Genomic DNA, 26,481 nt, shown 5'->3' with positions numbered 1-26,481 from the left:
CTAAATGAACATTTGAGTTGGATGAAAGCAGTTTTTGAATGTCACATGATGTTCAAGAACCTTGTCCTGTCTGCACTTTCAGGTGGGAAAAGTGGCGCATTTCCACCAAGTCCATCTCTCCAAAAGGAGCGGGAGTCCCGTGAGATGCTAGTCATTTGAAAGTCAATGTCAGAGCAGCACAGAGGGCTTTTGTCAGCCGGTCCACAATGGAGCTCTCGGGCTGGGAACCCGCCTCCGTATAAAAAGATGAAGATGTTTGCCGTGAGGGTCCTCTGACAAAACACAGGTGAGCAGTTTTTCAAGCCTCTGCAGCGTCGCAACATGACCGCCATTGCTGCAACCGCCACGCTACTCTTCATGCTGCTTCCTGTCACTTTGGCCTGCGTTCCCCAAAAAGCAGGTAAGAAGCACTTGTTGTCTTCCAAACAAGACTTGAACATGTTCACTGGGATTTTCCATTTTTATGGCTTCCAAATGCACAATCTGGACCAGATCTAGATAGACAAAGATTTTTTTTAACAAGAAAAGAAAGAAAAGTGCTTAGGACCAGCAGCCAATGTAAGCTGCCATATTGGTTACTCCATGATGAAATTGCAGTAGACATAACGTGTGAATGCTGAAGCTGAACTGAAATGGACAAACGTGAAATCTATTCACCGACGAGGATCGATCGAACCAGCAACCATCAGGTTGGGAGACGGCTGCTCTGACTTTCCACTTTCCACCATTCCACACTCAAACTGTCCATTTGTTTTCAATATCAAAAATGTCACAGGAAATACTGAATTATAGAAAATGTGGTAATTTTGGTAAAAGTACTGATAGACACTCTACATGACCTGAATGAGCTGAACATGAGATGAACATTTTGACACTGGATGTGAAATTTGATATAATTACCAAAATTATAAGAAAAAAAAAATCACAATGGACCCCCGGGCAGCTGTTGTTGCCAGATCTCTATTTTGTTGGGGCCCCAGTTTTTGAGGCCCTTGGAATTGTCAGAACCCCACCCCCCACAGGCACCTCTGTTAATAGTTACTATACATTTTATAATTTTGGCACTTGCATTTGGATTGTGTTTCATATTGGTGAATTAATTACGTTATCATTTTATTTTTTAAGGATTTAAATGACGATCCTGTTCAACTCGCACGTCACCAAATTCTGTAAATATGTCTAAAAAAGGCATTGTTTTTGGACATACAGTAGACGCCCCTACAAAGTAAATCATCCGTTCCGAGAACCTTTATGTTGTAGGGTTTTTATGTTATACGGAGCGTAAAATACATGTAAATAGCCTAATCCGTTCCAAGATCTTCCCAAACTCACCCCTTTGGGCCTTCAAAATATTCCACCAAATAAGTCCACCAAATATGGTGGGAAAATATAAGAAAACGTTAGCAAAACATAGTAGAGTAACATTCCAATATAAAATAAGGTAATAAATAACATTACTGTAAATGAATAAAACTGAAAAAGAAAAACAATCCTACCGTTCACGAGATGTCTTGATCAGGAGCACACAAGTGGAGGCAGGAAGGAGGAGGAGGAGGAGGACTAGCCTGAGTCGAAACGCGACTCAAAGAGTCTAAGGGTCAGCTGGTCTCAGAGACAAACACACACGCACTACAAGATAATGCTGTGTGCAAAATTTTAATTTGTAACTTAACTTAATTGTTTAAGTTAGTTTAAGGGCGACTACGAAGAGGAAGGAGGTTGAAGCGACAAGCCTGTCTCTCACACAAACTCACGTACGTGCTGTATAAGTCAGCCAATGAGATGAGAGTGTAGGCAGTGCCCTGATAATCAGCCAATGAGATGAGAGCGTAGGCGGTGCCCCGATAATCAGCCAATGAGAGCGTGAAGCGTCAGAAGGCGTCACCAAGTGTACTCTGTTAGTCTGAACTTGCACCGGAGTATTAATAAAGTTCCGTAATACGATGCAAAAACTTTACATAAATTCTTTACGTTCAGTGGAATTTATGTAAAAGGAGGTTTATGTTATGCGAGGTACTACTGTACAGTTTTTTTATATGTAGTAATAATATTTAGTAATTCATTTCCGCGACATAGGAGTCAATGTTCAGCAACCCTAGTGAGGATAAGTGGCATAGAAAATGGATGGACAGAGCGCTGAATGTTCGTAAATATTAATATATAATAAAATCTAACATTTTTGTAGTTAGAGCATAGAAAACATGTTTATGACTTATTAAATGTGTTTTTTAAACATTATTCGAGCCCTGTAGACATGAAATAACACCCCTATAGTCACCTTTACATTCCTGTTATTCATTGTTTACACCACATTGCAACTCTTTTGCTGCAGGGGCTCGAGACGGCTGCTGGCTAACATGCTCGCAAGTTAGCGAGATAACCAGATAGCCTTAAATTTATTTCTTCTAAACTTAAGAAGACAAAAACTTACCACTTCCACACTGGATGGGAGGAGAACTTTTTTCACTCTATCATGTGAGACATGCCATGGCTGACTTCATGCAGTGTTAAGGTAATGTGATGTAAGCTAATGTGTCAATGTTTTGTGTCATTGCTGCTGCCTGGAGACCACAATATTATGTCAGTAATACATCACTTGTATTTGTTCTGATTAATAATAGACCATAGCCTACCACAAAACTGCAATCGTTTGTTAATTAATTAATTTCTGAAAGCGTGATAATCGAACTGCAATATTGCGAGGGACAACTGTAATCTGTATATAGCTATATATTTAAGTACCGGTTCAGGCACTCTTTCAAAAGTACCGATTTGGCACCGTTATTGGATAATGTATATCGGATATACCCAACTCTAGCGGTGACCAATACCATTTATCAGTGACACTCACATGACTGCTACCTACAGGACTGGAGTGCCAGGAAAGAAAATGTCAAATATTGTCATTTGTGTGGCGTCTCAGATTACGTCATGGTTTCGTGTTTCCCAAACGCCATCATCGCCAACGTGCCAGAGTGTCCGTACGGCTGGGAGTTGGAGCAGCTGTCCCTGGGAGGCGTCTGCTCCACCGGCGTGCACAGCTCGGGCTACTACCGCTTCATCATCCCCGACCTGACGCCCAGGAACCACTCCTACTGCGGCACCCAGTCTGAGGTGAGGTGAGGTGGGAGAGGGGCGGATGGGGTCAGGGGCGCGTCCATGGTACAAAACATGTAACGCATGTATACAATGATTATTATTATTATTAGGCTTTGACGGAGGTCTCCGGGGTCCAGAGTGACATTCCGCTTTGAGAAACACTCCAAAAGTTGTGCAATTTTTCCTTCAAAGAGCCAAATATCTCGGCCCCACACACAGTCAGACCATCGCTGTGTGACGCCAGTGTGACTTATGGATTGCTGGCCAAAATCAGCCGCCCACCATTACAACATCATGGTGGGGCAGGCGGGGGGCAGGGGTGGGGTAGTTGACCCAGTTTGACCTGCCAGTCAGCAAGCATAGCCTTCCTTGAAGACGAGACCCTGGGAACTAAAGTCATGTTGCATTCATCTAGGCTAGGGGTGTCCAAAGTGTAGCCTGGGGGCTATTTTGGGCCCCAAGTCTGACCATTCTCTGTCTACCAATCAGCACGTTGCTCAATGTCTAGCTCCAACTCTTTAGGTACCCAATCATTGTGCTTGGTATCCCAGGAGGTATATTTTGGTAACTTGCCCACTTTTTAAATGACACACCTGGTCTCTCCATGATATAGCTGTGTCACCCTTGACAGTATATTCCAGGCAAAGACGCCAAGTACGTCTTCTACAACTCGGTGGTGTCCAACGATACGTCGCTGACACTCCGAAACCAGCCAGTCAACTACACCTTCAGCTGTGTGTACCGAGCGTCTTACCTGGTCAACAACGCCGTCTTCAGCCAGAGGTAAGCTCCCATCCGTTCGCTGTCGCCGCCGCCTGCACGTTACGCGCAGAGAAGACGCTCACACAAAGACTCGCAGTGTTTGGACTCAACCATCTGCTTTTTCCAGAGTGGCCACCGTGTACGTCAACAACGGCACCTCGGGCACTTTTATGTCACAGTTGTCTCTGGGCGTGTTCACGGTGAGTGGTGCCACGCGCTCGTTATGCTGGCGGGCAAAGGTCAGACGTGAAATGAATGTGTTCTCCAGAATGCCAAGTTCTTGTACGCCAAAGAGGCACCGTACGTGATCGATACCTCCGAGATTGGCTCGGACGTCTTCATCGGTGTCGAGGCCAAAGGGCTCAGCAGCAGGTTCAAAGTGGTCATCACCAGCTGCTGGGCCACACCCACACCTTACTCCACAGACAGGAAGAGGTGGAGCCTCATCATCAACAGGTACCTTTGCCACGCTCTTTAAATGCAAACAGTCTTTGTCGAAGTGGCGTGATGGGAAGATCCAGTAGATGGTGATTTGGTTCCTTCAGTGATTTCATTAGTGTGTATGACTTTGACCGTAGTCCTGTCGACTCTCCCTGTCCTTTCTCAGCTGTGTGTGTGTGGGGGTGTGTGGGGCAGAGGGCTTTTTGTACACCAGATTTTTCTTATACAGAGCAGTACCTCAGTTTTTGTGTGCCCCGGGTTTCGTAGGAATCAGTTATGGGCAAAAATGATTATCAAAAAGTCTCAGTTATAGTTCGGCCAAAACAAAAGTGTGCCAAACAAACTAGTTCATTTCCCTGCGTATCATTCCGCAGAATCGAGTGCCCAACCAAAGCATGGATTGTGGTTCTTTCAGAGTTGGGATACCATAGACAGATTCTGGCCCGGGAAACCTTTAATCATTATTATATGTGTGTGTGTGTGTGTGTGTGTGTGTGGTTAATTTGTTCATAGAACGCACACAGAGCGATGAACAACTCTATATCTGTCTCCTTGGCTCTAATAAGCACTGTGCGCCATGCACTGATGAGCGGTTCAAGCGCACTGCGTGTTAGACAAAAAGGCTTTTTGCTTTGTTTCCTGCACATACAACTATAATACAGTAGAAATAATTATTCATTCATTTTCTATACCTCTTGTCCTCACTAGGGTTGCAGACAATTATTACTAGTCTCTGTAAAATGAATGTTAATGTGTGTTCATATTTTTGGAGGTCTGCAACAGATTAATTGGAGTTGCATTATTTCTGGTAAAAATCAGTATGATTTTTGTACATCTCAGAACAGATTCATGACAAAAACCGAGGTTCCACTCTACGGTAGTCCCTCGTTTGTTGTTGACTGTTGTTGTTGTTAATTGACTGTGATAAGTGAATTTCCACCAAGTAACATTCCTTATTTATAAATGTAATATTTTTTTTGTTAGAGCAAAGAAAACCTGTTTACGACCTTCTAAGCAAGGTTCTATTAGAGCCCTCTGGACATGAAATAACACCCCTATAGTCACCTTTACACTCCCATTACCCAATATAGTAGACATAATAAGAGAAAATAATAACCATCCATCTTCTATGCCGCTTATCCTCACTAGGGTCGCAGGTAGGCTGGAGCCTATCCCAGCTGACCTGGACCGGTCGCCAGTCAATCGCAGGGCACATACTGTATAGACAAACAACACTCACATTCATACCTATGGAAAACTTAGAGTTGCCAATTGACCTAACATGCAAGTTGTTGGAATGTGGGAGGAAACTGGAGTACCCGGAGAAAACCCACGCATGCACGGGGAGAACATGCAAACTCCACACGGAGATGCCCAACGGAGAATCGAACCCAGATCTTTTAGATTTCCTAACTGTGTGGCCAACATGCTAAACACTTGGCCAATGTGCAGCCCGAGAAAATAACATAAGGCATAATATAGACTCACACATGTATTGAGAGACTTCCTTGCTGGTGTTTGTTTTTGGTTTTTGTTGTTTTTGTTTGCTATTGTCTGATCAGTATAACATTACTGACACCTAGTGACCAGTGTAGAATACTACATATCATCACATCTTTGAATGCATCTTCTGAATGCCTTGTATTTGTATTTTATTTTATTTACACATTTTTGTTTTTGAAAATGCTTCATTTAGGGGGAAAAAAGGAAAAAATCTGCCTAAATATGAATATTTTTGACTAATAATAGGCCCCATTCAACTACAAAACAGCATGATTTATTCATGAATATATTTTTGAAAAACCATGATAGAATGAAGCCGCGGACGTCAAAGCGCGAAGTGGCGAGGGATGACTGTATTGTGATCCTGCCAATTCTGCCTAGCAACAAATGGCCATGCAGCGGTGTGACGTGGCGAGGAAGAAAAATTGGAGCAATTCTCAACTAAAGGTTTTCAGTCAAGCTTCCTGCAAGATGCTGTCCAGGAGGCGTTCTTCTATGTTTTGTAAAAAAACTCAAAAAAACTCTCCCAACAGCTGTCCATCTGACGACTCGGTCATTATCTTTGAGAACGCCAAAGAAGGACGCTCCACCTTCAAGTTCAAGTCGTTCCGCTTCCAGGGCCAGGAGAAGGTGTCCATCGTGTGGCTTCACTGCGAGGTCCACATGTGTGACAGCGAGCGGCTAGTCTGTCAGCCCGTGAGTACTATAACGTCTTTGCACGGGATGAACGACATGTTGCATATCTCACGTCCTGTTCTTTACGTCTTTGTTTCCTTACTTTAAAGAGTCCCTGTCCAGCCAGGAGACTGGCATGGAAGGCGGAGCCAAGCGGCGGGGTCCTAACAGCTGAGTTTTACATTAAAGGTACAGTACATACACTACAGTACACATGATAAAAATAGGAGCAATAGATGGTTGCTGAAGAAGACTTGAATCCAATTACACATTTTAAGGCAGGGGTTCTCAGCCCTCTGGCTGTCCAATGGTCTTCCTCAAGGATCAAATTTAGGACCGCTGCTGTTCTTACTTTACATTAATGACGTCCCATCCATTTGCGTTGATGTCTCTGTACAAATGTATGCTGATGACACTGTCATTTACGCTCATGGTAGTAATATTTCACAGATGGAAGACAAGAATACTAACTCCATGGTTAATATCACAGCTTGGTTGAAGCAATCCTGCCTAAAACAGTAGCAATGTTCTTTATTAAGTCCAACAATACCTCCAGTGCCGAGCCAGATGTTTTTGTTTCAGGGGAAAGACTGCAGATCGTTTGTAGGAGTCATAACTGACACAACTGTCATTTAAATCACAAGTAAAAATGGTCTCTAATCGAATCAAATTTAATCTCCGTAACTTCAGACACATTCGCCATCAAATGTCCACACAGGCAGCAAAAATGATCTTCTCACATATCACATACTGTTTACCCACGTGGTCGTGGGTCAGCAACCTGTCAAACACCTGCAGTCACTTCACAAACGCACATTTTTGGACAAGAAACCATACATTTCTCACCATTGTACGATATTACACATACATAAACCACTCAGCTGGGAAAACATGGTCAAATGATCAAATCTATGGTATATCATCTCCTGCTCTTCACTGCAGAACTAGAGGCGCTAAGAGGGGAGACTGCATTATTCCATTTAGAAAAAGTGTATTTGGACAAAGAACTTTTTTCATCCGAGCTCCCACTGAGTGGAACCTCACGCCCATCGCCATCAGAAATCAAAAGACATACCATACATTCAAGATCCAGTTAAAGAAATGGCCTATTGACAATCAGAACTGCCAACCCTAACTACAGACTGACTGGTACTGCTGTTGTTGGTATCCTGGCACGTGTGTGTTTGTGCCTTGGTATGATGTTGTTGATTGTTGGCTCATTGTGTTCTCATTATTAGATTTTATGTATACTTTTACTAAGTGGGATTAGGACGAGGGACTACAGATGAAAAATAGCCTTTTGGCTAATTCTGGCATATTGATAGAAATGTCTATGTGTACGCATTGTCTCTGTGAATAAATAAATAGTCTCAACATGTGACCCACGTTTTCCAATGGTCATTAAGTATTTATTTAATTCATTTCATTCATTCAGTCAATTTTGTTTTTATTTATTTAAGAATATTTTTTACCCTTTTATTTAAGTCATTTTAAAGCGTTCATTTATTTTAAATTTGTGCCTTTACTTAACTATTTTCTTTATTTATTTTAATTTTTACACTTATATTTAAGTCATTATAATTTTTTGTAAATGTTTCACACTTGTATTTAAGTCATTTTTAATTGTATTTATTGTATTTTTTACACTTTTAGTTAAGTCATTTTTAATTTCTATTTTTTTGTGTTTTTACACTTGTGTTTAAGTCATTTGGAAAATGTTTTTAAATAATTTTTATGCCTTCATTTAATTCATTTTTATTTTTTATTTTTTACACTTTTATTTAAGTATTTTTTGTTTATTATTTGTTTTTTTTACACTTTTATTTAAATCATTTTTATTTTTATTTTTTTTTATTATTTTCTACACTTTTAATTAAGCCATTTTGTTATCATGTATTTTTATATTTTTTTTACACTTTTATTGAAGTCATGTTTTAAAATTAGTTTTAAACTTTCATTTATGTCATTTTACTAAGGCACATGCTATTAATATAAATGTAAAATATCAAATATCTTTGCTCAACAGGTAATGGATCCTCCAGTTATGGACACGTCACAGGTAAAACATTTTAAATGAGTGATATCATGAACCAAAGCTCTCTCAACGCAGATATGAATAAATATTCCATTAGACACACCTACACCCTCCAGTTCAGGGGTCTCAAACCCACGCCCAAGGACAATATTTTGTGAAACCCTTGTCATCTGCAGAACACTAACTGTTAAACCGTGTGAACAGAAAGATGACAGAACAACATGTAACAAGTAAACACACTGCTATCACTATGGGGAATAATAAACAACAAGTACCTTAACTTTAAACATGTAACTTAAGCAACTTTTTATAAAACCGCAAGGCATACTGGGAAACACTCCAAGCATAAAAATATATTTTTATGTTGTATATATTTTTTGGCCCCCAGGTAAGTTGAGTTTGAGACCCCTGTACTCCTTTGCAAAGATAATATTTACTTTTGAGAGGTAGCAATTTAACAACATGTTCAATTATGACTGTGATTCGCACTGGTAGTTTTTAATTGCGTTGTGCAGGTGTACCTAATGAAGTGTACAGTGAGAGTCATTTCCTCCAGCTGTGTTTTGTGTTTGTGTAAGTTCTTATTTTGTTTGTCGCCGCAGGAGCATCTCCCCGTATCCTGCTGCTCGTCCTCATAAACACGTGTTGTCATTCACTAACGACATACTTCAACTGATGTTTCTAGAAGACGGCCAGGACTCAGGTCGGTCCATACTTGGGATTACTTATGCTTAGAAGAACCAATGATGTACTGACTAATTCATATTGCACCTATAAAAACTGATCTCAAACCCAGCAAACTGGTTCATGTGGCTTTTATTTAGGATTATGTGGCGTCTGACTTGAAAATCCTTCACATTGTGGCTATTGAAATATACATATACAGCACACTCCCGCTATTAGCGCTAATAATTACAAACGCCCATAAAAATGTCTATTTGTGACACTCAAAGCCTGGATTCTGCTCCTGCTGGCTCGCTCCTCCCCCTCCAAACACTCCTGCTATCTTGACGTTCTCCTCAACATTTGCAATAAAAGTGACTGTTGGAATTATTAAACTAGATCAGAGGTGTCCAAAGTGTGGCCTCAGGGCCACAGGGCCGTAGCACACTCAAAAAATATAACTTAACAAGAAAATTAAAAAGGAAAAATCCGCAGTAGTTCTACAAGAATGATGTAAAAATATTAAGAGAAAAAAGGTATAATCTAACAAGAAAAAATCGTAATTTGACAAGAATAATGTCATAATATTATTTTTGTAGCATAAAATTCAAATATTAAAGGACTTTTTTTAAAAAAAGTTGTAATATTGTGAAAAACAAGCAAAACAACAAATAAAGTTGTAATTTTTTTTAAATTGAGGTTGCGGAAGTAGTTGTAACATTAAGAGAATAAAGTCAAAATATTATGGGATAACGTCATAATTACGAGAAGAAAACTTGTTTTGAAGATGAAATGAAGAGAGTTGAAAAAGTTAGAAAAAACCCCCAGCAGAATTGGAAAAACTGCTGTCATTTTATGAGAATAAAGTCAAAAAATTAAGAGAAAAAAGTTGTATTCTAATGGGAATTTTACAAGAATAAGATCATAATATTATGAGGAAAAATAATGTCATTTTAGTTGCATAGAGTTGAAATATTAAAGAAAAAATATGTTAATTATATTATGAGAAACAAAACACAATAAAGGAAAATTAGGAACAGTTACAATATTTTGGCAATAAAGTTGAGATATTGTGAGAATAAAGTCATAATATCACAAGAAGAAAATTTACGAAGATGATTTAAGAAGGAAGTTGAAATATTTGAAAAACAGGGCAAAATGGGCAAAAACAGTGAAGTTGATATTAAATATGGACTTTTTCAGCTGTATGACAAAGCTGAGATGCAGTTTTTTTCTTGAAGTATATATAACTTCTTAGCAAATCTTTACAAAATATCAAATTGTCCAAGTTGCATCCTTTCGTTTTTCACTATGTGGCCCCCGCTGGGAAACATTTGAACACCCCTGGATTAGATTCAGCTCCAGAAACCCCCTCTTCTCCCTTCAATTGCCATTGTTCACTCGCAACGAAGGAAGCTAACAAGCAAAATGCATAGAAGAATAATACATTTTTAATTCCTAAATATGCCTCACACACTTATTAAAGACATGCCAAGTATATAATGTATAGCTACTCACCACTAATGAATGATAATGAACAGGACTGGACTCCTAAGCAGAATTTTATTTGCGCTTTTGACGAGAATGAGCAAGTAAAGCGCAAAATGGGGCTTTTCAATGACTGTGGGGCCTTACGCACATTCTGTTCTGTTCTCTGTTTAAGGAGGGGCGGAGGGGAAAAGTGAGCATTATTGCTTTTTTCTACATTTTTGATAAATCCCTGTGTCAGATGCCACCTTTAGAGTTGTAGGTTGTATCTTAGTGATTTTGTTCCTCTCAGGTGTTAAATGTCCACTGACGGCATAGTGGTGTTGTCGCTCGGAGCTTTCTTGGTTCTTTTCTCTGCAGCTCTGCACGGGCCCCCTGTTTTCTACAAAGCAGAGATGTCACAAATACACCATAGACAACATCTGTGCACTCCAGGCTGTGTTGCTCATGAGTCCTGAGTGTACCTCTGTTGCCAGCTGCAGGCTTCCTTCTGCTTGTGCAGGGCCATCATCGGCCAGTGGAGGGTTGAATCCTTCCTTGCTTAGCAGCCAGTATGTCTTGTGGGAGCCTTTGCCCTGCCGAGCACGTACACACGCGCACACACACTCATTTAGCAGGAACATGCGTCGTACCGCCTTGGTCGTGTGTTGTCATCACCTTCATTTCAATTTCTCCTCTTTGCTCCAGCTCAAACGAGCCCACCTGAACCAGAATGTCAGCGGTGCGCTGAGATATGTGAATCTTCAAGGCTGACGTTAAAAATACATATAAATACAAATATACAGTACACGCCACATCATTAGGTACACCTGCACCGTCTCATGACATCCAACAGATAACATTATGCTCAATTTTGAGGTATTCATGAAACAATATTGAATGTACTGCATCTCACTGAGAGCTGTTTGTTGGTACTGTATATGTTTTGTATTAAGTCACCAACCACATAATTAGGTACACTTGCACAATGCAATGGAAGATAGTAATGCTGAGCTGTTATTATTGGGTGGATAGTTTGCAGAGGTGAACATCTATACTGCATTATTTAACCTTGTTTTGGTTACCTTATATCAGACGTGTCCAAAGTCAGGCCTGGTGGCCATTTGTGTCCCCCAGCTTGTTTTTTGTTGGCCCCCGGCTTATTCCAAAAATATTAGTAAAAAAGGCCTGCTTCAGAACATTACAAAAGATTGGAACGTAATGCCACACTTAAAAATACAAACATAAATGGTGTTGAAATGTTGAAAGTTATCAGATTAGAAGCCTCACTCCTGCCTTATTTGGAAACGTGTCCTTATATGGCAACATTTTCTTCTTTTATACATTCTATTATTTTCTATTCCTACTGAAAAATGACATTTACACACAGGAAGTGAACAAAGGTCAGACCAGTCAGACAGAAAACCAAAACTGAAGCAATTTTTCCCACAAGAAATAATGTAATCCAATGAATCCATTCCAGAGACACAAACATATTATCAAAAAGAATACATTTTATGGAGAATAATTATATTATTATACAGTATACAACAAAATTATATATAACTACATTAAATGTAATTATTAATTAAATAAAAAAATAAAAAAAGAGCTATTTTTGTTGTCATTGTTACTGTATATTTGTCCAAACAAAGGTACTTATAATTGTATCAGGCATTAAAATGAACAAGGAACTGAAGAAACAAGGGTGGTCTAATAATTTTTTTTCATGACTGTAGTCTCTCCAACGTGTCCTGGGTCTTCCCTCCTACCGGGTCGGACATGCCCAGAACACCACCCAGGGAGGTGTCCGGGAGGCATCCTTACCAGATGCCCGAGCCACCTCATCTGACTCCTCTCAATGCGGAGGAGCAGGGCCCTACAGAGAAAGCTCATTTCGGCCGCTTGTACCCACGAGCTTGTCTTTTTGGTCACTACCAAAGCTCATGATGAGTCCGCATCACTGCCGCACCTATCCGCCTGTTGATCTCGCGTTGCATCCCTCCCTCACTCGTGAACAAGACCCCGAGGTACCTAAATTCCTCCACTTGGGGCAGGATCTCATCCCCGACCCGGAGATGATACTCCACCGTTTTACGAGAAAGAACCATGGACTCGGACTAGGAGGTGCTGATTCTCATCCCAGCCGCTTCACACTCGGCTGCGAACCAATCCAGTGAGAGGTTGAAGATCATGGCTCAATGAAGCCAGCAGGACCAGATCATCCGCAAAAAGCAGAGACCCAATCCTGCAGCTACCAAGCCGGATTCCCGGCTGTGCTTACAAATTTTGCCCATAAAAGTTATGAACAGAATCGGTGACCAAGGGCAGCCCTGGCGGAGTCGGCAATGTTATTGCCAGCAATGCGGACCAAGCTCTGACGATAAAATAATAACTATACATAATTAACTAAGTAAGAAGGTGGAGGCGAGGCGAGCTCATCTTTGTACATTGCGATGAGTTATTTCTTGAGTTAGTTTTTCTCACCTTCTTTACCAAAGCGCTGGCACTCTCAACTTTCTTTGGCCCCATGGCGGTTTATGTAGCAGACTCACTCAATAAAAAGAAAATGCATGGACGGTGAGTTAGCAACGCGTAGGTGCTCTGATTCCGCAAAACGATACAATACAGGACAGACGAATTAGTTTGTATGATAAGCGAGACTGGGCAACATTTTTCATCATGTTGGCAACATTTTTCATCAAAAACAAATCATACAAAAACGGTAACAGGATTTGCTGAAACTGGAGAACAGGTAGGATTGAAGCACTGCTTCAAAATATTACAAACAGCTTTTTGTTTAATACAGTACACAAATGAATACCAATATGAAAGAAAAGAGAATTTTTGTATTGGATCTCATTAGAATGTGCACCAAATGAAGTGTGTTAAAGCCAAGCTCATGAAAAAGTAGATGCAATGGTTTTCTGCTGGCTCACGTAAGCTGTTGCTCTCCATGCGAGAGGCTGTGTTGACTGTGTCGCCAAACAAACAATAGCGAGGCATGGTGCTGCCGACCACTCCAGCAACCACAGGACCTAAGTCAGAGCCACACAGAAGCTCTTAAAGGTTGCTGCTTGCTGCCCGGTCTCGTCCTTCCATCTCTGGCTCTCACCTGAGTGAATCCCGATGCGGATGGCCAGACTCTCGGAGGGCATGTGACGGATTCGGAAGTGTTTGATGGAACTCAGGAAGTGCAGAGCCATGGTGGAGATCTCCACGGCGTGCTGCAGGCCGTTGCTGATGGGGAGCCCACTGGCCACCATGTAGGCGTCACCGATTGTCTCCACCTGGGTGAGATGCTGTTTAACTACTGGCCGCGAGTGCCTTAAAGCGACTTTGTTGCTGGTGACGTACTTTATAGACATCGTACATCCTTATGATGTCGTCAAAGAGGCTGTAGAGGTCGTTGAGGAACATGACCACCTCCATGGCCGAGCTGACCGAGCACATGGAGGTGAAGCCCACGATGTCGGAGAAAAAGATGCTCACTAATTCGTAGCTGCGAGGCTCCACCGACTTACCCGCCATCAGCTCGTCGGCAATGTACCTGCGACCCAACGACCCACCATCACCACGCTAGTGGAGTTCGGTTTGGCGGCTTTGTTACCTTGGCAACATGCTGGAGAGGAGCTTGTCTGCACGGGCCTTCTCGGCTACCAGCTGATTGGTCCTGTCCTCCACCACCTCCTCCAGGTGATTTGCATATTTCTCCAGCTTGTCCACCATGTTGTCCAGGATATTTGCATGGCTGCAGGACATAAAACAACACTTCACTGTGAGGTTATCCTGAAAATCCATGCGCCCCAAAAATAAATACAATTAAAAAAAAACTATATTCAATTATCTCCCAACAACCAGGACATAATGTTCTATGATCTACAGTATGTTCCCACCTTCACCTATGGTCATGACCGAAAGAATGAGATCATGGATACAAGCAGCCGAAATTAGTTTCCTCCATAGGGTGGCTGGACTCATGCAGCTCCATCATCCGAGAGGAGCTCAGAGTAGAGCTGCTGCTCCTTCACATTGAGAGGAGCTAGTTGAGGTGGCTCAGGCATCAAGTCCAGATGCCTCCTGTACGTCTCCATGTTAAAGTGTTCCAGGCATATGCGGTCGAGAGGAGGCCCCAGGGCAGACCTAGGAAACGCTGGAGGGATTATGACTCACAGATGGGGTGGAAAGGCCTCAGTGTCTTCCTGGTGGAACTGAAAGGGTTGGCCGAGGACCGAGAGGTCTGGACTTCCCTATTCAGACCTCACCCCCGCGACCCAGACCAGGATAAGCGGAAGAAAATGGATAGATGGATTGATATATGATATTATTATTTCTAATTCCCAGACTACTTGATCTCCAGCCACCTCTTCCAGTTGCACTGGGGGGCGGGGGACGAAGACAGCTGCAAAACATAATCCCTCCACTGTGTCCCCAAAGCCTCTCTTTGACTGAGCATGCCTGGAACACCTCACCAGCGAGGCGACCAGAGGCATCCAGATTAGATGCCAGAGAAGCCACCCCAGCTGGCTTCTCTTGAACTCCTGAACTCGTCCCAGATGACCGAGATCTTCACACTATCCAGTCACCCTACAGAGGAAACTCATTTCAGCCGCTTCTGACTGTAATCTTGCTCTTTTTGTCACTACCCAAAGCTTGAGGGTAGGAACGTAGATGAACCGGCAAAATCCAGAGCTTTGCCTTCAGGCTCAGTTCTCTCTTTGCAACGACGGTGTGGTACAGCGAATGCATTATTGCAGACGCTGCGCTGAGGCGTGGGCCGATCTTACGAGGAGTGATCTTACGCTCAGTCCTCGAGTGAACAAGACCCCGAGATACTTGATTGCTTGATTTACTGCTGGCGATGTGAACCATGCTCCTTCTCAGGGTGTACAGGGACCTGATGGCATGTAGTAGCGTTTCACAAACCCCATACTCCTTTTAGTGAGCCCCTCAAAAAATGTTTGTCTTGGTTTTCATTGTGCCTTTTTCACAAATGATTTTCTTCTGTGTCTTCTGTGACTGATTACAATGAACTTATACAGTAGATAGTGATTATGGCGCCACCCGTTGCCTTTGCATAAGCATTCCAGCCTGTGAACATGGCAGCCTGGAAACACCTTTAATTGTCAGCCATAATGTAATAACGCAAAGGTATATGGAGGAGAAACAATGGCGGGACCTGTCTGGGCTGGTGTCCTTCAGTTGTCTCAGTATGGATCTAAACGGCGGTCGGTGGTCTGGGTTTTCATTCCAGCAGACCCTGAGCAACGAGTTGATGTTGTCGTCGCACAGCTCGGACAGTGCGGGCCTGAGGTGTTCCCCGTGGAAAGGCCCCCGCAGCCTGGTGATGATCTCTGAGGGGACAATGAGGACGATGGTTGGAAGTCCTCAAAGACATTCAATGGGATGTTTTAACAGCAACCTTTAGGCTGCAGGTGGATGTCGTGGTACGGTCCATTGCTGGAGTTGTACATGAGCTCCCACAGGATGATGGCAAAGCTGTACACGTCTGCTTTAGGCGTCCCCTTGACGGGGGGGTTGCCTTGTCTCAAAAGTTCAGGCGCTGTCCAGTACAATCCTGAAACAAGTGAGCAAATAAATAACTTGTACCTATGTGACCCTTCATTGGGAACACTGAGCATTGTATTCTTCATGAAACCGCTCTGACCTTCATATTTGGGACTTTCCGGACGGACGAGCTTGCCTTTTCCGCCATATTTAAACTCCCACAATCCAAATCCAGAAAGTTTAATCTGCAGCCGGCTGTCCACCATGCAGGTGCCAGGCTTCAGATTGCCGTGAAACTTGAGGCTGCTCTTGTGAATGAAGTCCATGCCCTGGAGGAAGAACCATAATGCTTTTAGCTCCTAGTCTTATGTTAACATTATTTAAAAATAAGTAAACCTACATTGACGATGTCATATGCAAAGGAGAGCTTGAACATCCCATCCAGCTCGACGTCCGAGGCTTTCAAAACATCCTGCCAAAAACCACAAAGCGACCATCGGTGAACAGTTTTCATTATCAGAGTGAGCGTTTTGGCCCCCCACTGGCAGCACAACTGACCTTCAAGCTACCTTTCCTGCAGTACTGCGTGACCAGACACACGTGTGGTGGCTCCACGCACGCTCCGAAGAACTGTATCAGGTTCTCATGCTTCATCTCTTTCATCTGACTTGGGGGAGGTGGGCGTGATTAGCAACACATGAAGACAAATGGAAAGACAAGGATATTTTTGAAGAGAAGACTGTCACCATGTTGAACTCGGCAAGGACTGATGGGGTCTGGAGGTTGTCACAAACGTGGTTTCTCATGTACTTGATGGCTACTTGATTTCCCTGTGTGCAGTCACATTTTCGCGATTTATAGTAACCTTTGTCAGTGGGAGCATATTTGCAGCTTTTAGATGTTCTACAAGATTTGCAGACATTCCACTAATGTTGGAGTTCTTGTTAATCCAAAAGGCATTTGATGGCCTTTATGGAGCTTTCTATGTGCGATGGGGACAGAAGAGAGTCTGCCCCAAAGTATTCCCACAAAGTTGGAAGCATACAATTGTCCAAAACGTTTGTTTGTTACATGTTTTTCCTCCGAGCAGCGAGGCTGTGTCGAAAAGAGAGTGGTACCTGGTAGAGGCCAATGGTGGAGTAGATGTGTTCTTTACCCATCTTGTCCCTCAGGCCGTAGCTGTTGTTGGACAAGGTAGAGTACGAGCCTCCACTCCCACTCTGACTCCTTGTGGTGCTGAGGGACATTCCCTGCACACCCTGTGTAGAGGACACACCAATGAGACAAACATCAGCTTAGTGCATTGGTGGCAAACGTGTGGCCAACCGGGTGGCGGTTCGTACCGATGCCTCTCTGATGATGCTGATGTCACTGTAATTGATCAGCCACCAGCGTGAGTCCTCCAGTCTCGTCTGGAGCCGCAGCTTCTGCAGGACCAGGATGCCGATGCCCAACACGGAGAGCGCGCCGATGACGGGGAAGGTGATGAGTAGGGCCATTAGAGCGATGTCTGTGACAAGGATACTCGTTGAAATGCAGACACGGATTGTATCGTACGTACAGCATGTGCTAGACTGTACCGTTGCTCAGCCATTCACAGAGCTCGTTGTTGAAACCACACTCTGGGTTATCAGATGGTGGTATTCCTCTGGGCCAAATCACAGAACTAAACATGGCTGTTGGTCTGAAATCATGTGATTCTTGGATGAACATTTGCGTGGATGAATGCTTCTCCCTAAACTTGACTGGAGATAATTACCGGATGGTCTTGCTGGTGCTGTCAAAATGCAGGACGGGCACAAACGCTATGGTGCCTCTTGCGGACTGCAAGTCGTAGATGGAATAGTCCAGATTTCTTTCCCCATCTTCGTCAAAGTGGACCAGTCCAGAAGCTCCTGCAAAAAAGGATGTGGACACATCATCCCATGAAAGCCCACTTGATGCACACAAATGTTTCCAGCTCAATGAGCTGCCGCCCACCGTAGAAGCGGATGCTGTTCTTGTTTTTTAAACTCTGCAGAATCTCTCGACCATCGCGAGGATCCTTGCCGTCCTTCAAGACCTCCTTCAAGGCCATGCCGTAAAGAAGCACGGCGTCATGCAGGTAGGCCGAGTAGGTGCTAACCTGAAACGACCCAGCCGACATGCACAGTCTTCCCGCCTCTCTCCTCGAGTGTTCCAAAGTGACAGTACCTCTCTCTCCGACGTCAGGTTGCTCAGGAAAGGAGGTCCTTTTAGTCTCTGAAAAACCTGCTTGAAGAAGTCATAGTACTCGTAGCCTTCGTACGACTTCTGGCCGATGATGAAGGTCATGTCGAAAGCTCGAATGGCCGCTTGGTTGATGTGGCTGTCCAGGGAGTATTTCCACATGTTGTCCTGCTCAGAGAAAAAAAATTACACACAAGCAAAGTAGCAAAGACACAAATATCGCATTATACGTCACAGATGATCTGCTAACTAGATTTTAACTTGTACTTGTAAAGCCATAAAAATGTTTTCTCATTCTAACAAAACAGCAGACTACCATGCTAATGTTGCTAGTGCTAACTCATTCATAGGGTAACTTGGCTAGCATGGTCACGTTGGAATGTTCCCAAAATTAATGTTTCATAAGTGTTTTCATAAGCGTAAATGTTTGCCAAAGGTTTACTTACTTTACAAGTAACGTTTCAACTGTTGCATTGCTAGCATTCGCTAACAGTTGGCTAACAGGAAGATTTTACCGTGAATAGAAAATTCTATATATTTTTGGAAATACTGTATGGAAAAAATACATAATGTGACTTTTTTTTTTTTTTTTTACTGTTTAACGTGTACAGCTAATGTTGCTAATGCTAGGGTAGCAGTTTTATACAGTATGTGTTGTAAATGCTAGCAAAATTGTCGTGCTTTTCATGGTTTAGTTTACTAAACAAAGTACAGTGGGGTGAAAAAGTGGTTGAGTTCTTTTTTTTTTGCACTTAAATGTTTCAGATCATCAGACAAATTTAAAATATTAGTCAATGACAACACAACTGAACACAAAATGCAGTTTTTTAAAAGAAACTGGCGCTGGCTCTCCTTCGCCTCCTTTTCCTTCTGTGGATGGGTCTGCCCTGGGCCCTCCTGCTCGGCTGCCGCGTGGGGTTGTCCGGTGTGGGTTGTGGGGGCCGGCCTCTCCCCCTGGTGGAGGCGCAGGTGCTTGAGCCCAGCAGCCCCTGCGGAGCTATCTCCCCTGGGTGGGAGGGTGCGTGGTGCTGGGGTGGGGGGATCCCTTGCTTTCTCCCTTCAGGGATGGGGCCACTGTGGCTTGGTGGGCGGGGGGTGTGGGGGCCGCGGGCGGGTGTGCGTGTGGGTGCCTGTGGGGGCGGGTGGTGTTCTTCTGCGTGGCGCTGGCCGGGATCGGCAGGGGGATGCTTGCTCCGGGGTGGGGCGGTCGGGGGTGGCTTTGGCCGGGGGCTTGGGGGTGGGGCTGGCGGGGGGCTGGCGGGCGGTCCCTGCTACCTGCTGGTGTATAGATGGTCTCTGCTTCCTGGCCGGCGGTTGTCTCCCTCCCTCTGGGGTTTTTCCCTTGACGTGTTGGTGGATGGGCGGGGGGTGGAGTGGTGGCCGGTCTGCGGCGTGGCGGGGGGTGGGACGGGCGGGGGCATCTGCTTGGGTGCCGGGTGGGGGGCTGCTCCTCTCATGGGCCCTGTCGTGTGGTGCTTGCTTCTCTGTCCCTCCCTGGCGCCTCTGACTTGTGTGCTTCGTGGGTGTGGCCGTGCTCCGCTCTATGTGGGGTTCGGGGGTATCGCCTCTGGGAGGTTGGGTGGGCCGGGCATCCTGGCGGGCTGGGTAGGGCCTGTGGTGTGTCCTGCGGCCTGTGGCTTCAGAGCCACAGGCCGCTGCGGCGGCTGCTGGGGCGCCGGGTCGACTGGTAGGTTGGGGCTTGGTCATGCTTGAGGGTACTGTGGGCCTGGGTGGCGGGCGTGGGGGGGGTTGGGGGGTGTAGGGCGTGTGCCCTGGGGCCGGGCCCGCTGGGTGGGTTGTGCTCTGCCGGGCGCTTGGGTGTTTGTTGCCGCTGCGCTTTGTGCTCTGCTGGGCCGCTGTCTGTGTCCTCGCCTCCCCCGGTCTAGCTGCGGGCTTGTCGGGGGTGGGGCTCCGGTGCGCGGGTGGTGCGGAGTCGGCTCTGGTGGCATGTGGCTGGTCTGGCTTCTGGTGGCTGGTGGGATCCGTCGGCTGGTCGGCTGCTGGTCTCGCCCTCTCTGGTGCTTGGCTTGGGGTGCGGTGGTCCCGCTCCCTTTCCGGGGTTTGCTGGCCAGCGGGTGTCGGTTGGCGCTTTGTGGTGGTTTGCCTGGCTGCTCGCCCATTTTCCCGCCCGCTTGCTCAGTTTCCCGCTTTCCTCCTCGCTGACTCCTCTGTCTGCCTTGCTGGCGGCGTCCTACCGTTGGGAGGGTGTGGCCTGGTGTCTTCCTGCTCCCTGGCGGTCCGCGCTCTCCGCGCCTGGGTTCTGGATTGTATGTCTGGGACCCCGGGGTCCCCGGCTCCGCTGCTCCTTGGGTTACCAACGGGGGATAGGGCGAGGCTTCCGGGTGTCAGGCAGTTGACCACTGTGTGTGTGCGCGCGTGTGTGTGTGTGCGCGTGTGCGTGCGTGGGTGCGTAGGAGTGTGTATTTGCGTGCGCATGGGTGCGTAGGAGTGTGTATGTGCGTGCGTGTGGGTGCGTAGGAGTGTATATGTGCGTGCGTGCGTGTGTGTGTGTGTGTATACTTTTTTTTATTTATTTATTTTAGTTATTTATTTGGGGGGGGGGGGCATACAGGGGTTTGGGTGGAGGGTGTGCCTCCTGCATCCCTGGGCGGGGCGGCCCTGTGTTGGGGGTCGGGCGGGGGTTGGCCCGGGGCGGGCCGGGCTCCACTCCCTGGGGGTGGGGGTGGCGGTGGGGTTGGATTGGCGCTTCTGGCGTGGGCGGGCTTCTTTCCGGTTGTGGGGGTGTCTCTGGGCCTGCCGGTTTGTGGTCCCCGGTACTCGTCTGCCTTTGTGGGGTGTGATCTCTCGCTGGTCTCAGGGGTTGGCTGTCCTCCGGCCCGCCGGCGCCCTGTCTTTGGCTGGGATTACCTCTCTTCGGCACCTTGCTGGTCTTCCCGAGGGGGAGGGCTCTCTGGGCTGGCTCTTGGGGCGCTGATCTTTGTGCTGCCTGCCCCTGTGGGCCTGATGGCCTTCTGGCGGCGGGGGCTCGGCCTGGCTATTTGAGGCGGGGCTCTCTGGGAGGTGGAGGGCGGCCCCTTTCCTTTCATGCATTCTCAATGACAATTACACGCCCACACATTCTTGCACCTTTTATATATATATGAAGTCTTCCCCACATACAGAGATACCTGTACATATGCACACTCACAGTACATACATACGTACTTCCGCACATTACTCACTGAGTTAACCAGGGTGTTATTATGTTGTTGGTTTTATTACAGCGACGGTGATATCAGCAGTATGATTATAGTCTTTTTTACAATGATGTGCATTACAGTAATTATCATTCTGTTCACTATCACGGATAATAATTTCATTACTACAATTATGTGTGACTGTTTCAATGCAGTATTGTCATTGTGATCACTATCATAGTTCATCATTTCATGACTGCTATTATGTGTGATTGTCATTGACAGCATTGTCATTGTGGTTGTTGATGTTTTGTCCTTTGTCCTTATGTCCTTGTTCGTCTTTATAGTTGTCACAGACATTTATTTGCTGATGTAGTTCTATATGTTTCTGTTGTTCTGTTCTTGTTGTCAGAATTGTTGTTGTTGCTGCTGTTGTCCTTGTCTCTTGTCTCTTTTTTTTTGTCCACACCCCCTGCTGTTTTCTTTTCTCTTCTTCTCTGTCCCCTCCTGCTCCGGTCTGGTCGCTCCAAATTTGCTTAATAACAAGCATCAAAGTCAAATAAATTCTGTATAACAAGGGAATTGTATATCACACTTCTCCCTGGCAGAGTAAATCTGTTGAGCACTTGAGGGCATTTAGATCTACAATTCTATCTGCTTTAAAGGCTGGACAGGACTGGGGTAAAAAAAACAAAAAAAACCAAAAAACAAAAGTGGATTTAAAAAAATCCAAAGTTACATGTCCCGGTGTGAAAAAGTGATTGCCCTCTAAAGCTAATAACTGGTTGGGCCCCCTTAGCAGCAACAACTGCAATCAAGCCTTTGCGATAACCTGCAATGAGTCTCTTCCAGCGCTGTGGAGGAATTTTGGCCCACTCATCTTTGTAGAATTGTTGTCATTCAGCCACATTGGAAGCTTTTCCAGCATGAAGCACCTTTTTAAGGTCATGCCACAGCATCTCAATAGGATTCAGATCAGGACTTTGACTAGGCCACTCCAAAGTCTTCATTTTGTTTTTCTTCAGCCATTCAGAGGTGGACTTGCTGGTGTGTTTTGGATCATTGTCCTGCTGCAGAACCCAAGTTGCTTTCAGCTTGAGGTCACCAACAGATGGACGGACATTCTCCTTCAGCAGAATTCATGCTTCCATTTATCACAGCAAGTCTTCCAGGTCCTGAAGCAGCAAAACAGCCACAGACCATCACACTACCACCACCATATTTTACTGTTGGCATGATGTTCTTCTGAAATGCAGCGTTACTTTTATGCCAGATGTAATGGGACACACACCGTCCAAAAAGTTCAACTTTTGTCTTGACCACTGCGTATCGTCATCAAGATGTTTTTTGGCGAAATTGAAATGAGCCTTAATGTTCTTTTGTTCAGCAGTGGTTTTGGTCTTGGAACTCTGCCATGCAGGCCGTTTTTGTCCAGTGTCTTTCTTATGGTGGAGTCATGAACACTGACCTTAACTGAGGCAAGTGAGGCCTGCAGTTCTTTGGATGTCTTTGTGGGGTCTTTTGTGACCTCTTGGATGAGTCGTCGCTGTGCTCTTGGGGTCATTTTGGTTGGCCGGCCACTCCTGGGAAGGTTCACCACTGTTCCATGTTTTGGCTATTTGTGGATAATGGCTCTCACTGTGGTTGGCTGGAGTCCCAAAGCTTTAGAAATGGCTTTATAACCTTTTCCAGACTGATAGATCTCAATTAATCTCTATTGTGTTCTAATGGGGGAGCAATCACTTTTTCACACCGGGCCATGTAGGTGCCAGCTAAATTGTAGTGTTTTTAGCCATGTTGTCGTATTATGTCGGCACATTTATACTAAACAAGCTTTCATGAGCAAGTTGAACGATGTTGCAAATGTTGACGTAGCATAGCCCTGGCTAGATGGCTAACAGGACGTTGGCCCAGTGAAAACCATTTACCTGAAATGGAACATTCCATATATATTTTGGGAAATATCATGTAAAAATACAAAATTTGACTGTTGAACTAACATCCAACGTTGCTAATGCTAGGGTATCCCAGATCAGGGGGTCCGCAACCAACGGGCCACGGCCTGATACCCGTCTGTTGGCAGGGCCGTGGGAAACTTTAAGGCGCAATGATATTAACAAAAAAAAAACAGTTTAAAAAAATTACATTTTTCAATAACTACATCAAATTTTATATAAATAAATATCAATTTTGGAAATATGGGCCATTATTTTATGCAAAAAATAATATACAGCTAGAAATCCCAATCTTTCTGCATGTTTATGCTGTTTGTTGCGAGCGGGGATCCATCCCACTTTGTTCGATGCTCCTTGAACGCATCATTGTGTGTGTGCTAAGTTTGTCCCACTACTATACTGTATTTTTACTGTTTTTCTTTCATTTAAATGTCTCAAATGCTGATATTATGTGGGAAGGCATAAAGGTAAGGTTTGATGACGTTATTGAGTGCTAATGTGCGTATTTGTTCTGTGCGCTTCAAGTTAATTCATGCCAGCACACCGCCTGTTATCACACACATCAACTGTGATGCAATCATCGTCTCTCTGAAAAACCAACTCCAGGCTCGTACTGGTGGATGGTGGGTCCATATTCATGTTGTGCTTTTAATTTGATGTTGTTCCTGTCTTAGTTTTACACAATACATCGTAAATAAATTAGAAATTAGATTAGTAAATTAGATTGCTATAATGTACGAACACCCCCACCGCCACCCCAGGTCCACTTGAGATTTGTGGGAAACGTTAGCAAAAATGTTGTGGTTTTAGCGGTGTAGTCGAATTATGTCGACATTTATCCGAAACAAATTTCATGAGCAAGTTGAACAATGCCGCGAATGTTAACGTAGCATAGCCTTAGCTAGATGGAACACAGGAAGTTGGCCACATGAAAGTCATTTACCTTGAATAGAATGTTCAATATATTTGTGGAAATATCCCGAAATATCCTCACTTTTCCCCAACAAAAACATTAACTGACACGCGCATCCAAGTGTAGCCCGGCTAGAATCATTTTACAAATGCGGTAAATGCTAGCTAAACTGTGTTTTTAGTCGTGTTGTCGCATTACGTCGGCACATTTATACTAAGCAAACTTTTGTGAGTAAGTCCAACAATGTTGCCAATGTTACCATAGCATAGCCCTAGCTAGGTGGCTGCAGGAGTTGGCCAGGCATTTACCTTGAATACAACGTTCAACACATTTTTGGAAATATTATAAAAAATACTAAATTTAAGGGTTTTTTTCAGTGTTCTCACACTCTTGTGTAAATGTTACTTTAAAAGGCTGGTTTTAAAGGGTTCCTCGCCTTTACTAAACAACAACGTGAACTAACATGTGTACAGCTAATTTTGCAAATGTTAATTAAATCCAGGCGTAGCCTGGCTAGCATAATTTTACATGCATTTTTTTGGCCGTGTTGTCGAATTATGTTGGCATATTTTTGCTAAACAATGTTGCGAATGTTAATGTAGCATAGCCCTAGCTAGATGGCTAACAGGACGTTGGCCACGTGAAAGCCATTTACCTTGAATAGAATGTTCAATAATCACGAAAAATACAATATTTGACTGTTTCATGTGCAAATGTTACCTTAAATAGCTACTTTTGAAGGGTTCCTCACTTTTCCCCAGCAACAACGTCAACTAACATGCACAGAGCTAATGTTGCTAATGCTAATTAAATCCAAGCGCAGCCCAGCTAGCATACTTTTATGTGTGTTGTAAATGTTAGCTAAATTGTAATATTTTGAGGGGTTTTGTCATATTATGTCGGCACATTTAAGCTCAACAAACATTCATGAGTAAGTTGTGTTCTTGTTGTTAGCGTGGCTAAAGGGAAGATGGCCGCATAAAAGAAATTCCAGTGAGTTTTTTGGAAACATTTAAAAATTACATAACTCAACGGTCGTGAAAACGTCACGTATTATTGTACCCGAGAAGCATTCTCCGTGTTTATTGAGCAGTTGTACTTGAAGCGAAAACGTGTGTAGTTGGTTTTACTCACCAGGCCGCCACTGACCTCAAAATGTTGCACCAGGAAGAAAACGTAGTCGCCGGCCATCAGGCCCTGGCGCTCTGCCTCGAGCAGCAGAGTCAAGGAGTCGTCCTTGTTAGTCAGAACTACAATCACTGCACACACACAAGCACGCACACGCACGGCGGCGTCAGAAAGACGAGTCGAGTTACCCACAGAAAGAGAAACACGCCACCCACCTCTGGCAACGGTGGCAATGTACTTCACATTCCGGTACACCAGCTGCCGATCGCTGGTGTCGAACTTGACGGCTGCCGTCAGCTTGAACCTCGACCTCAGGGGCGTCTCCACGGTCTTCCACAGCGCGTCCACTTTGTCCCACGTGTTGGAGTCCAACCCGCCGCCGATCATGGCCACGTGGGTCCAGCCAAAGAACTCCAAGGTCTTCACCAGAACCTCGGCGCTCCTCTTAAGAGGAGGCACGATGTTGACGTATGAGTCGTAGACATCGGCGTTGTCCATTTTGGAGGACTGTCCCACGAAGCCAAACATGGGGACGCTCCACGCCGACGCGATGAGGCCTGTCACCTTAGAAACAACCAATCAGACGTCACATTCTGAGCTCATCTGATGGCTGGTGTGAAGGCAACCTACCTCAGCCTCTTCAGGACACGCCGGCCCGAACACAGCGGACACGTTCTCCCTCCACACCTGCTGAATGAACCCCCCCAGGGACACTTTGGGACTGCATCGTGTGTCCGCGTAGACGAAGCCCAGGCTGTAATTGCCCAGCAGGGAGGGGTTGGTGTTGATCTTGTCCACGGCGATCTGGATGGCGGAGCCCAGCCGTAGAGCGCTGAAGGGGAAGGACGTGTTCCACGGAGCCTGGAAGCCAATCAGCAGCTTCGGGGTCGGTGGGGCGGCCCGGGCGCCCCAGCTGGGGGTCGGGGCGAGCATCAGGTGGAGCAGCAACACCCGGCTGACGTCACAGGAATATGCAGCAGTCCTCAT

At 44.9% G+C, this 26,481-nt stretch overlaps 2 protein-coding genes across 2 annotated transcripts; one reads left to right on the top strand and one right to left on the bottom strand.

The window, feature by feature from the left end:
* The first annotated feature begins 321 nt into the window (after window positions 1-321).
* Window positions 322-9,191, top strand: tectb (tectorin beta). Its single transcript, XM_054800761.1, has 8 exons — window positions 322-400; window positions 2,924-3,114; window positions 3,731-3,882; window positions 3,989-4,061; window positions 4,130-4,317; window positions 6,339-6,501; window positions 6,591-6,669; window positions 9,118-9,191. The coding sequence occupies exons 1-8, from the start codon at window positions 322-324 to the stop codon at window positions 9,189-9,191; spliced, it is 999 nt and encodes a 332-aa protein (XP_054656736.1).
* A 1,770-nt stretch (window positions 9,192-10,961) lies between these two features.
* Window positions 10,962-26,481, bottom strand: gucy2g (guanylate cyclase 2g). The gene is made up of 22 exons (XM_054800760.1): window positions 26,125-26,481; window positions 25,710-26,058; window positions 25,516-25,625; window positions 18,347-18,529; window positions 18,134-18,278; window positions 17,913-18,048; window positions 17,734-17,837; window positions 17,497-17,663; window positions 17,272-17,412; window positions 16,900-16,983; window positions 16,712-16,816; window positions 16,554-16,625; window positions 16,314-16,482; window positions 16,068-16,223; window positions 15,825-15,999; window positions 14,256-14,396; window positions 14,003-14,195; window positions 13,761-13,935; window positions 13,585-13,683; window positions 11,324-11,415; window positions 11,131-11,241; window positions 10,962-11,048 (listed from the first exon to the last, which is right to left on the bottom strand). The coding sequence occupies exons 1-22, from the start codon at window positions 26,479-26,481 to the stop codon at window positions 10,962-10,964; spliced, it is 3,351 nt and encodes a 1,116-aa protein (XP_054656735.1).

This window comes from Dunckerocampus dactyliophorus, chromosome 15, assembly GCF_027744805.1.
Source record: "Dunckerocampus dactyliophorus isolate RoL2022-P2 chromosome 15, RoL_Ddac_1.1, whole genome shotgun sequence".
In the NCBI taxonomy this organism is placed as follows: domain Eukaryota; kingdom Metazoa; phylum Chordata; class Actinopteri; order Syngnathiformes; family Syngnathidae; genus Dunckerocampus; species Dunckerocampus dactyliophorus.
The sequence above is the reverse complement of the archived record's forward strand: the minus strand, read 5'-3'. Positions and strand labels throughout refer to the sequence as shown.

What these genes read in the sequence shown, in the direction of transcription:
- gucy2g (XM_054800760.1), bottom strand. Translation starts at nt 26,481, where the DNA reads ATGAGGACTGCTGCATATTCCTGTGACGTCAGCCGGGTGTTGCTGCTC. An exon ending in TCCTGGTGCAACATTTTGAG is followed by an intron (nt 18,530 to 25,515) that starts GTCAGTGGCGGC and finishes TTCTCTGAGCAG; the next exon opens with GACAACATGTGGAAATACTC. An exon ending in CATGGAGAGCAACAGCTTAC is followed by an intron (nt 11,416 to 13,584) that starts GTGAGCCAGCAG and finishes TTTTAACGTCAG; the next exon opens with CCTTGAAGATTCACATATCT.
- tectb (XM_054800761.1), top strand. Translation starts at nt 322, where the DNA reads ATGACCGCCATTGCTGCAACCGCCACGCTACTCTTCATGCTGCTTCCT. An exon ending in ACTGCGGCACCCAGTCTGAG is followed by an intron (nt 3,115 to 3,730) that starts GTGAGGTGAGGT and finishes CACCCTTGACAG; the next exon opens with TATATTCCAGGCAAAGACGC. An exon ending in TGTCTCTGGGCGTGTTCACG is followed by an intron (nt 4,062 to 4,129) that starts GTGAGTGGTGCC and finishes TGTGTTCTCCAG; the next exon opens with AATGCCAAGTTCTTGTACGC.